The sequence below is a fragment of the Delphinus delphis genome, chromosome 1 (genome assembly GCF_949987515.2).
Source record: "Delphinus delphis chromosome 1, mDelDel1.2, whole genome shotgun sequence".
NCBI classification, from domain to species: domain Eukaryota; kingdom Metazoa; phylum Chordata; class Mammalia; order Artiodactyla; family Delphinidae; genus Delphinus; species Delphinus delphis.
The window spans coordinates 122,892,425-122,904,744 of NC_082683.1; the positions used below are offsets into that span (position 1 = coordinate 122,892,425).

The window sequence follows — 12,320 nt, forward strand, 5'->3', positions numbered from 1 at the left end:
TTCTTTCTATTCATGATCTAAGTTTTGCTCAGAATGACATCAAGGGAATGAGAAAACTACCTGTAATTCTTGTTCTCAGATCTGAGATTGTCACAACAGGATCTCTATTCTAGGACTGGGAACAACTGGAACAGCCTTCTTGGGCGTGTTCCTAGCCCTCCTTTCTCTCTGCCTCACACCGTTCTCCTACCCCTGGACACTGGCGAGCCAGTCACCACCATCGTAGCCAGATTGCTGGGGGGTTCGCTACTGCCAGCCCCAAGCGAGAACGAGCGACCTCACCAGGACATTTGAAGAAAAAATTTCGAAGCCTGAGGAAGCCTCACGACCAAGTGTTCTGGGGCACATGATGAGGTATGATCTAGTGTAAGATTTCACAAATACAGGTGATCATAGGACTCTCCTGAAATACATGTTAAAAGTACAAATCTGGGCTTCCCTGGTGGCGCAGTGGTTGAGAGTCCGCCTGCTGATGCAGGGGTCACGGGTTCGTGCCCCGGTCCGGGAAGATCCCACATGCCGCGGAGCGGCTAGGCCCGTGAGCCATGGCCGCTGAGACTGCGCATCCGGAGCCTGTGCTCTGCAACGGGAGAGGCCACAGCAGTGGGAGGCCCGCGTACCGCAAAAAAAAAAAAAAAAAAAAAGTACAAATCCTAGCCCCAGACCCACCCCGTCAATCTCCGAGGCAGGGCCCAACAATAATTTTCAACAGCAATCAAGTAATTCCTATGGTTAGGCAACCTGGGGAAACACTGATCCAACAGAAAAGACCCAGTTAGGGTTCTGACTTCACTAATGGCAGCGATGGCTTATTTCTCCATCTATAAAGAAAAGAGGGGGTGAGTTACAACACTATCTGTGACCTTAGCCTCTCTCCAAGGCTGCCTAAGGTCTCATCAGATAACCTATAGGAAGTCTTTCAGACTACTTAGAAATATTTACAGATGTGGCTAGGTCTTTTCAGCGTGGAGAGCTGTGGGCTAGAGTGGCAGCCACTTCTCATGCCCAGTTTGCACAGTCCCGTGCCAGGTGCAGAGAATGGAGACGAGGCCGATCACCTCTGCAAGACATTCTCTGCATTAGTGGAGGTGGACAGCAACAATCATGGCTGCAGAACTGAACCCCTGGAGAGCTCCCCCATGAGCACTAGGTCCAACAAATGTCCCCAGCTTCCTCGTAAGTCTCTGCATGGCCTAGAGAAGTTCATCTACCTGCCACCTGCATCCATGCCCCCTCATCCAACATGTCCCTGACTCGGCTGTGACTCACAGGCAAACACTCTTAAGTGTCTTCCCACTGGGGCCTCTGCTTTTCAACCCTCCCCATCCTAACTCACCTCTTTCAGCTCAGACTTTTTAATATTGGCTTTTCAGATCACTGAGCATATCTTTAAATGGTATGGATGGACAAACACACACAACACAAATATCAAAATATACCCATTTAAATTAAAAACCTTTAATTCTCTGGGTTTGTTGTAATTTATCCATAGCAATATTTCATATTATATGCATAAAATCTCCCAGTTCTTTCTTGGGCATGTCTTATTCCCCCTATTCAATGGCAGGGTCCCCATGGACGGAGACCAAGTCTTACACAAGTCTTATCTTGTACCCCCAATAACACCTAGGAAGGAAGCTCACATGTATAAGCACTTCCTATGCAGGACAGACTATTTAGGGGAGAATAAACAGAAGGATGTGTTGAGAAAAGCTGGGGTGCCGAGGATGGCCAGTTTGCCTTTACTTGTCCAGTCAACCTTATCTCCTGGCCACATACCCAGAAATGACTGTTTTCTCTCTCGACTGGAGGCCTGGAGGTCCGAGTGATTTATGCAGCCCTTCAGAGGATAACCTGGTTCCATCTCCCCAGGTTATTTCAGTAACCTGTTATCATCTTTGTATTTTTTATTGTCTGTCTGTAGTTCTGTTGTTTGGGGACTGCGGGTTTCCAATTTTAATAATTCTTTCCCATGGCTCCCTTCAACGTTCACCAAAATCATACATGCCCCTGACTAATAAAAGCAGTATTTTTGGTCTCTGCGGCTGGTGCTATGGGGCTCTTTGGTGGTGAATAGCCTGACACAGTGCTCAGTATAATGAGATAGTAGCTACCGCAGCTACCCAAGATTCTCTAAAATTGCCTGAGCAAGTTGAAATCCAAAGCTGGTGACTAAGAAACGATGTTTTAATCATCTTTTCCATCGGAATTGGGGCCCAAAAAGACAGACTAGAGCTAAAGCTTTCAGAGGCCAGGGACACCAGCAAGTCTAAAACTCAGCACCAGGGTTATGGCTTGTGTCTTCCAGCCCTTGGAAGTGCCAGCACTGGGCTGAACTGTTCTGGTTCCGCTCACACAGGCCAAGGCCACTGTGAAGTCCTTTGGCAGGGCCAGTTCTCCCCCAGGCAATGGTAACAACTCATCCTTCTGACCCTCACCTAGCCACTTCTTTATTTCCTTGCACACATAGGACTGGTTTGGAAATGCCATGAATTAAATGGACACCAGAGGAATGGTACTCTGAGAAAAGGGCCTAGCTCCAGTCAGACAGTTCTGGAGAGACTGAGGAGATGCTGAAGAAGCAGCCTTTTTCAGAGGTTGTCCATGGAGCCATAGATAGAGGATGGACCGCTGCCGGGAGCAGAGGGATAGCGCCAAGCATCATTGTCCTCCAGTGATTTGACCCAACCATGTATCCCACCATAAAAGTGTGGGATGAAGAGCTTTGACGAAGGTCTGTCAAAGAAAGTGGAGACTGAGAGATACCTAAGGTTAGATGGAGTCAGGGTTTTAGGGCTAAACATTCAGACAAGAAGAAAAAGCCAGGTTTTCCTTGAAGAGAAATGAACATTTAAAGAGTGCACCAACTTCTCATGCCTTGAGTAGGAATCAGCAATGTGGGCTGGGCTCAGGTAGGCAGTTCTTCTGTTGGTCGCGGCTGGGCTTCCTCATGTGTTTGCAATCAGTTGAGAGTTGATAGGCTGCCAGTTAGGGTGATGGGGGTGACTGGGCCCCTCTCTCTCATCATGTGGCACGCTAGCCCAGGCTCATTCACCTGGTGGTGGCTGCAAGTTTCCCAAGAGCAGCAAGAGAGGACAAGCCCCATGCACAAGAACTTGTCAAGTCTCTGCTTGTGTCACATCTGTTATTGGGCCACTGGCCAAATCAAATCACATGGACAGTCCCAGATTCAAGGGGTTGAGAAACAGACTGCACCTCTTGATGAGAAGGGAAGAGTGGCCATTTTTCACAATCTGTACAAATTACAAAATCCAGAGAGATCTAGCTTTGGGATTTAGGCAAAATCTATCATTTAGGCAAGGGTGGGAGTAGGAAGTGTTCCTTCCTGAGAAAGGAAGGATAATCTCTCTCATCTCCCAAGAGCATCTAGAGTGGCAGCCTGGTGAGGCCCAGGGATGCCTGTCCCACACTCAGGTGTCCTGGAATGACGAAGCTGGGATGGCAGGAACAACTCATGGTAAACAAAGTATAAAACACACAGAAGATCCAGGGGAGTCTGTGGGGGAAATGGCCCATATTCAAATTATAAGGAGACAACATATTCTTTTCTTCTTAGATTCCTTCTCATTCTTCTCTATTTTGCATTACTATCTTCTCCTCTTTTTCTCCCTCTTCTCTTTCATGTGTATACTTTATTTTTTTATTTTTTATTATTTTTTTGGTGGTACGCAGGCCTCTCACTGTTGTGGCCCCTTCCGTTGTGGAGCACAGGCTCCGGACGCGCAGGCTCAGCGGCCACGGCTCACGGGCCCAGCCGCTCCGCGGCATGTGGGATCTTCCCGGACAGGGGCACAAACCCGTGTCCCCTGCATCAGCAGGCGGACTCTCAACCACTGTGCCACCAGGGAAGCCCTCATGTGTATATTTTAATCATTTATCAAAAGGCACCTGATGACAACCTAATCAGAGTGCAGAGGGAGGCAGGGCTCTGTGTGTGGCACCAAAACCTGTGAAGAGTCCAGGAGAGGGGAGGACAGGCAGAGCCCTTGATGTCCAAGACTCAGACGTTGCTGTGCCAAAAGAGAAAACGCAGTTTATGTTCTCAGGATGGAAGAAGAAATACCACTTCGACAGCTCTTGCTTTGTTCCAGCCACTCAAGAACTGTCATTTGAACAGTACACTGAAGCCATTTCTGTGATTGTCCCACAGGTCACTGTCACTGAGCTCACCACGGGCCTGATTTCAGTGTAACAACAGTCATTGACTAGTGACTGGGAGGTAATGGGGCTAAAAGGTATATTTTGTCTGAAGCTATCTTCTGCTGTCAGTGAATTCCTTCTAATAGTAGTAATCAATTCTGTCTCTAAGCACAGCACAGGAGGTATAGAAAAGAAGACTGTAGGCATAGGCATTATCTGGAAGTTAGCAGTCAAGAGCTAACTCCCTTTTAGAATTGGAAAAGGAATCCTGGTTTGGCTAAGGAAGGAGACTGGGCAGGATGAACTCTGTGGGTGAGAAACTCCATGTGTGGGAATGTGCTCACACGTAGTTGTTTTCTTGATAAGTTTCTCAGACTAGTTAGATGGGCACTGAGGTTTGCAATCAGCCTTCCTGAAAGGCTGCCCCCCATCCCTTGCTAAAGCAAAGATCAGCAAATCTTCCAAGGTGGTGGCCAGAGAAGGTCCCGGGCCTGCTGCTTCTTGGATTTGTGTCTTGTTCCCGTATTCTGCTTCTGATTTCTAGTCATCCAGAGAGTCGTCTTGAAAACAAACATCAGACCACAAGGGACATCCTGGTTGGAAAGTCACTCTGGGGGAAGAGCAGGAAGAACCTGATTAAAGAAACCCAACCCAACACAACAGATGGTTCCCTGGGCAGAGTCCACACCTGTTCAGAGCCTGGCACACCCTGACTTTTAGGGCATTTCATTAGGCTTGTGACTACTGTCCCTAAGCCTTAACTGGTGCTGAAGCCAACATACATCTCATGAAACTTAGTCCCACGGCCACAGAGTAACTTCTCACCCCTTTAAGGATAACTGCAATGTTTACTGTTCCACAACAGGTAGTGCAGGTGGTGTACCATAAACCTGATATCACCTGAAAGTTCCTTCCCTACTCACAGTACTTTGGTCATCACAGTTTTTGTTTTGGAGGGGTTAATAATCATGCCAGAACCTTTTTCTGTTCATGTTCTCTCCCCATACTACACACTAAAGAAAATGTGCAGCTTGGAATCATGAAAAACAAAATGGCGGGAGAGGCGGGGTAACTGAGGAGGGGGCAGAAGCATCCAGGCTTGGAGAGTGGCCTCTGGAGTACAAAGGCACCTTGGGAACCCACATCTGTGATTGTCCCCCAACAACCTCTGAGGTCACATTTGGGGGCTGAGGGATGGAACGAGCTGCTCTTGGCGTTTAGAAAGAAAACAAAGTCTAAATAAGGCCACTTACAGAAGAGACAATTAGCTGGGCAGGGACTGAAAGACTTCTTTCACATATACTGGGCATAGGACAGTTTACACTCAAGAAAACATCAAAGGAAAAAAAAGTGAGCTGTCCTTCATGAACACCGATGGCTACTAACCTCGGGAATGTGGACTCTTTGGGGCATTTGATGCAAGTTACAAACCCTCACCCTAAAAGGGATAAGGGATGGAGAGGAAGGCACACATAAGCATGCATAGAGCATAGATCGTCTGCACGCAGACCTCAGAAGCCCACCTAAAGGCCTGTGGTAGTAATGAGCCCTCGAAACCCTGATGTTAAATGCTTCTTAAAGCTCGTCATTAATGCTCTCGAATACTCTACACCTACGCACCTGCTACTTCTGCCTTTTTTCAATGCTCCAGGGGCCAACACTCACTTACTTCACCTGGTCCTGGATAAAGGGAAGCGCGGGACAAACCAGCCTGACACCTGCGTTCCCCAAGCAGGAGGCCCCGCTCCCTCCACCTGGGCCCCACTCGGCGTCTGGGGCAGGGCCCTCCTTCTCAGCTCTCCCTCCTCCCCAGCCCCGCGGCTCCTGGACAGCGATAGTGCACGCTGGCTCCCCGCCCAGACCCCGTGGAGGCTGCCCGGGCCTCACCGTCTTCTTGGCGGGTTCCTTCTTCCTCCTCTTCTCCGAGTTGCTGTGGTAGGGCAGGTCACGGCCGCGGTAGGACGGGCCCCGGCTGAGCTCGCGCTCGCTGTAGGGAGGCAGCGCGTCGTCGGGCGCGTCCTCCTCTTCGCCCTGCGGCGTTCCCTCCTTGTAGGTGGACGGCGGCGACCAGGCGTAGTAGGAGGCGCTGCGCGGGCCGAGCTGCGCGCTCAGCTTGGACGGCGTCTCGAGGCTGCCGCCGCGGCTGGCGCCCTCAGGCAGCGCCTGCCGCTCCACCCCGGCGCCCCGGAACGAGTGGTCGTACTTGGGCACGGCGCCCGGCGTGCGGCTCACCAGACGGGGCAGGTGTGCGTCGTCGGGCGGCCGCCGGCGCGGGGGGCTGTAGGACCAGCCGCGGTCCGCGTCGGTCAGGGGCTCCCGGCTGCGGCTCCGCTGTCCGTAGTACTCTTCCAGCGAGCCGTCCTGGTAGAAGCCCCCGTGCGCCCGCGCCTCTGAGCGCTCGAAGCGGCTCCCGCCCCGGGCCTCGTGGTTGTTGCCGTCCGCCCTGCGGGACCGCGGGCCGTAGGAGTCAGCGAAGGCCGCCAGCTCGTCCATGGAGACGGCCGGTACCCCGGTGGCGAAGTTCTTCCGCGACAGCATCTCGGATTTGGAGCGCTGCTGGCTGCTGGCAGAGGAGGCGCTGGTCAGTCCAGGTAAGCCGTGCGCGAGGCAGGGAGCTTGAGCGGGGACCTAAGGGCCCCTGTCGTGTCTGGGGCCTCTGTCAGGAGACCGAGGTTCGAACCACGGCTCCGCTCCTGGCTGGATGAATCACCTCGGGCGTCTCTCACGCCTCAGAATCAACAAACAACAAGCTCAAGGCGGCCATGCCCATCTCGAGTGTTAGTGTTAAGGATCAAGATGGGGTTGTGTGGATAAAAATACTTCGTGATCTACACGGTGCTGAAACACACGTTGGGCCTTCTTTTGGCCATTACGATGTGACCTCTAGTTGACAGCCTCCTGACTCACTCCTCACACCCTCAAAGCCAGCGTGGGTGATGTGGGCCTGCAGTACACACAGCAGTGGCCCACGGAGTCCCTGTGATATTTGGTGACAAACAGAGGCCTTTCCCTTCCTCAGAGCCGAGGCCAAGTTACCTCTTGGGGTGGCAGGCAAGAGGGAGCCTGCAGTTGGTACTTTGAGAGAAAAGCAATAGTGTCTACTGCCCCTCCAGATACAGGTTAGGTGAGTGGGGAAGGTGCTGTCCGGTGGGCACTGGCTACACAAAACTGGACAGACAACTTGGCCGCCCCACATTCATTGGCCATGTGACCCAGGGTAAGTTCCTTAGCATTTGTAAGTTTCAGTTTCCCCAACTTAAAATGGGGACATTAATAGTACCTCCCTTTTAGAATTAGGAGACTCAAATGCAACAGTATAACACGTTTGGCACTTGACCTTTCACAAAACAAATGATCAAAAATGATGGAGGTGATGGGTGGGGTTTTTTAGAGGTTATAGGATAAAACGTGAGAAGAGCAGAGAAATGTTAACAAGGTTCATTAAGGGGTCTAGAGTACCCTCTTCAAGGAGCCTTGAGTGATTACTTCTGCTCATGGTGTCCCAAGTGTTCCCTTGCTTAATAAATGTGGGAAAGGGATGTTCAACAGCCCACAGAGAGACGTGGCAGAATAACCTAGAAGGGCAGACAGAGATGCTGCTGGATCACAGCAGCCTCACGTGCACCCTGCCTCCCAGCTCCTGCCCCCTCACACCCAGCACCAGCGCTGCCCGGCCACAGCCACCTTCACCTGTGCCTGAAGCTCTCCAGATCCTCTTTGTTATACTCCATGGCCGAGGGCCCCCGGCTTGGCCCGCTGCTGCCTCGCATGACACCTGACCAGTAGTCAGGATTGCTTTCCAAGTCCCCAGACACAGGGAACTGTTTGCTTCGCATCTGATGGTAAGACTGGCGGAAACTGCTGTCTTCCTCATGCAGGGAGCTGAGTTCCGAGATGGTGTTGTTATCTGCAGGGACAAAAACCAGGCATGACAGAGCTTCCTACCCATAGAACAGAATGGGAACTCGGTTAACGGCTGAGACTAGAGGCTTTGGGAAACTCCCACCCGAGGGCCTCAATCCTGTCCAGGGTGGGTTGTAGACCTGAGCTAGTGGTATTTGTATTCTTAGCTCAGCAGGAACTGGCTCCAGCTGGAAGCCCACTTGCCTACAGAGAGGGAGGCTTCCTACATGCTCTGTTCTTGGAATAGGAAAACAATTGTTATTGTTCCACCTAAGGCAGGCTTCCCAGAACTTGGGCTCTCTACAGCTGGTCTCCTCCTAGTACATCAGCATCCTTGCTCAAATATTTTTCTTCTTGTTGTTTAATTCAGTGATGAGCCATGATGATCCCAGGCATGAGGCAAAAGGGGCAAAAAGAGAGAGAAGCCACAGACCACAGGATCTTCCCTACTGTTGGCTGAGTCCCAGGGTGGGGCCTTCAGAGTCAGTGCTACAGCTCCGCTTTAGAGGCACCCCATTCCAGCTTCCTGCAGTTGTGCCCCTCCCCACAGAGCGAGGAGTCCACAGGGCCAAGGGGGTGTACACACCTAGTGGCCATCCCCCCCCCCCTCTGGATGTTCATCCAGGAACCTGGACTATCTTCCCCAAACAATACCAAGTCCATTTCCAGGGCCTGAGTAGACCTCTTCCACTCCCCAAAGAGTATGGGGCCATGGGTGGCCAGGACAGCTGTTTGGAGGTGCGGGAAGAAAAGGGGAAGGTTGGGCTGCACTTAAGGCTTCTGGGCCTCCGCTATACTCTGGTCCTAGCCCAAAAATGTAAAGAGGGAGGGGATGGTCACAGCCTGCTCATTTCCTAGGGTGGCCTAAGTAGCTTTTCACAAAAGCACTTGTGAATAAGGACCAGAGTCACGGTCTGGAAAGAAAACAAAAGAACAAAGAAACAATTTATTTATGAAACTTTGAAATGGGTTGAATTTCACATTACTTAAAAAATAAATCTAGCGAATCTATTTGTAATGTAACTGAATCCATTTGTTTTCCAAAAATTCTTTGAACTTCAAACTGTTATCAAAATCAACATTTATAAGGTGTAGGGCCCGGCTGCTGAGCAACAGGTAAACCGAGATCAGATGTGGGAAGCACAGATGTGTGTCTCAGTTTCCCCTCTACCTCGTCTCCTCCCTATATCCCCAATGGTCCTTAGAGGAGCAGAGAATTTTTGCTGGTTCCCACCCATGAAGGGAAGGGAGGGTCTCCCCCCACAGCATAAACACAGCCTCCTTGTCCTGTTTTACCAGGACACAAGGCTGACCAGGAATGCCGCTCAGTTTGGTCATGTGATCAGCTGGTTTTGAATTATAATCTAATTATAAGCCTTTTCTGCCCCGTAAGGAGAATGGACTAGTCCGTGCCTATTTTAAAGGAAAACAACTCAGATCCTAGTGATTAATCAAATCTAGAACCTTTCTTTTCTCATGATCCCAGCGAACTCCAATCTCCCGGGAACCATACAGAAGAGAGCTTTAAAATGCACCGAGTGTGCTTCTTGAAAAATGACATTATTTTTTCAGACCTTTCCTTAAACTTCAGGGAATAATGGACAGTTTTCACTTCTCCAGATACTCAGGGCTAGCTCTGTTTCACCATTCATATGACGGACAGTCCAGGCTGTATGCTGCTCTAAAATTTCGGCCACAGTGAACATGAACATCAACATACCCCACTTCACAGACACCTAATAATGGAACTCTAGAGCAGGATAGGCAAACTTTTTCTGTAAAGGGCCAGATAGTAAATATTGTAGGCTTTGCAAGCCATACTGTCACAACTATTCAACTCTGCCATTGCAACATGAAAGGAGTCATAAGTAATACAGAAGTGGATTGGCATGGCTGTGTTCCAAGAAAATTTACTTGCAAAAACAGGAGGTGGAACATATGTGCCCTGGGAGACGTAGTTTGCTGATTCCAGACTGAAATATCCTAAGAGCAACCCCCTATTTACAAGGGGCAGGCGAATGAGGATCACCCTGGCTGGGAAATTCATGGGCCTGACCCTGAAACTCCTATTTCTTACAGAATCTATTACTCCCTTGCCGCACCTGAAACTATGAGACTCATTTTACGATGAGATCTTCAAGAGTGTCCTATGTCCGTGATCCACCCCAGGGTTTACTTTGCTCTTCAGGAACAGAACCTCTCAAACTAAAGAGAACTAGATTCCTACTTCATCTCTCTGCAGTTATGGTAACGTCAACCTGCAGGTTCAGGAGTGCTGGGCTCCAGTTCTGGCCCCGACACTGAGCTCTGGCACTGGTTACTTTCCCCCCTGCCTCCCTTGCCTCTTCCGTAAAATGAGGGAGGTAGATTCGACAGCCTCAGTCTCTTCCGGCTCCAACATCCTAAAGTCCTATGAGTTAGAAGTCTGTGGTCTTTGACTAGAAACTGCCGCTGCAGCTATGGCACATTCCACAGTTGGCTCCAAAGTGTCTAGTTTAACAAAAGGGCACAGGACGGGAATCAGAAGAGCTGGGTTCTAGTCCTGATTCTATCACTTCAACCCTCTCGGCTTCTGTTTCCTCATCTGTCAACCCAGGCCATCCCTTGGACTCTAAGATTCCTTGGTCATTACCTTATGGCCAGCCAGCCCTTGGAGACCACTTTAATCCAGGCAGACAGAAGACATCACCTAAACTGGGATCCACCCTTTATTTTCAACCTCCGTTTTTCACTTTTTCTCTGTGTGTGTGAGATTCACAGATTTCCTCCATGGGCCCTTTCTCCTTGATCTCTGACTATCTCTGTCTCTGTCCCCTTACAGAGATCCATGACAACACTGTTACAACTAGCTTGTCAAAGTGCAGTGACATCTGCATTCCTGACATTCCAATCTGGAGATGGTCTTTTTATAACCAGTGTGGTGGGTGGAGGCAGCAATGGATGCAACTCAGACAGGATGAAATTAGAATTGCAAACTGGGAGGAATATGTTGTCTTTAATCTGAATAAAGCTCCTCTAGTCTGGGACTGTTTCCCCAACAATGCCATCAAGTCTCTCGTGGATTCCAAGGCGAGGAGGGTTCAAAGAGAGAAACGTAGTGACCTCACTCCCAGGCCTGCCAGCACCCTCTGATCATTAGCCTGTCCGTGTCAGACCTGCCCTGTGATGCCTCTCATGACAGATGGTAATTTGGAATCCAAATCAAGAATCAGCTGTGTCAGCTGCAAAGTCTCCCAGGGCTGTGGGTGAGTTAAGGGTTGGGGCCCTGACACCTACAGACTCAGTAATTAAAACGTTCTTTGGACAAGAGGGGCAGCCTCTTTGCTGGCCCCTCAGCCTCTGCTGCTGGGCATCTCAAAGGAATGTAGGCCTCTTTTTTACGAGATTTCTTTCTTTCTTTCTTTCTTTTTTTCATCTTTATTGGAGTATAATTGCTTTACAATGGTGTGTTAGTTTCTGCTTTATAACAAAGTGAATCAGCTATACATATACTTATGTCCCCATATCTCTTCCCTCTTGTGTCTCCCTCCCTCCCACCCTCCCTATCCCACCCCTCTAGGTGGTCACAAAGCACCGAGCTGATCTCCCTGTGCTATGCGGCTGCTTCCCACTAGCTATCTACCTTACGTTTGGTAGTGTATATATGTCCATGTCTCTCTCTCGCTTTGTCACAGCTCACCCTTCCCCCTCTCCATATCCTCAAGTCCATTCTCTAGTAGGTCTGTGTCTTTATTCCTGTCTTATCCCTAGGTTCTTCATGACCTTTTTTTTTCTTAAATTCCATATGTATGTGTTAGCATACAGTATTTGTCTTTCTCTTTCTGACTTAACTGCATTTCTTTGGCAGACTTGCTCTTTCACTTTCACTGATAACGGCAAGTCGGGCAGCTGGACTGTCGTTCAATGCTAGGGCCTTTCATGTTGGAAAAAACTGATACTCAAGCTTCTACATCCTAGGTCATTATTTTGAATATATTTTAAAGGGAGTAGTAGGGAAAGGCTGTTTTAATAAAATATTTCCAACCCCAGGATTGCACGGCCCCAGCAGTACTGACTGCCCCATGGAGAGACACGATAGGAACCAAGATGGTATATGATTGCTCTTCTTTTTTTTTAAATTCTATTATGGTTTATTACAGGATACTGAATAAAGTTCCCTGTGATTGCTCTATTTTTCATACCAGAATCCCTTTTTTCTTTCCTCTATGTACTCAAAGCTACTTTCTTTAGGGTGGTATCACCAGCACCCCTACTAG

At 49.5% G+C, this 12,320-nt stretch overlaps 1 protein-coding gene across 3 annotated transcripts in view; it reads right to left on the reverse strand.

Annotated features, from left to right (window-relative positions):
- Positions 1–3,700: 3,700 nt before the first annotated feature.
- Positions 3,701–12,320, reverse strand: part of ILDR2 (immunoglobulin like domain containing receptor 2) — a 56,308-nt gene continuing 47,688 nt past the window's right edge. For all 3 annotated transcript variants that reach the window (XM_060033459.1, XM_060033460.1, XM_060033458.1), the window contains 3 exons: positions 7,852–8,068; positions 6,049–6,721; positions 3,701–4,771 (listed from right to left, as the gene is read on the reverse strand). In XM_060033459.1, the coding sequence (XP_059889442.1) occupies positions 4,736–4,771; positions 6,049–6,721; positions 7,852–8,068 (926 nt within the window). In that variant the 3' untranslated portion in view covers positions 3,701–4,735. The remainder of the gene's footprint in view (positions 4,772–6,048; positions 6,722–7,851; positions 8,069–12,320) is intronic.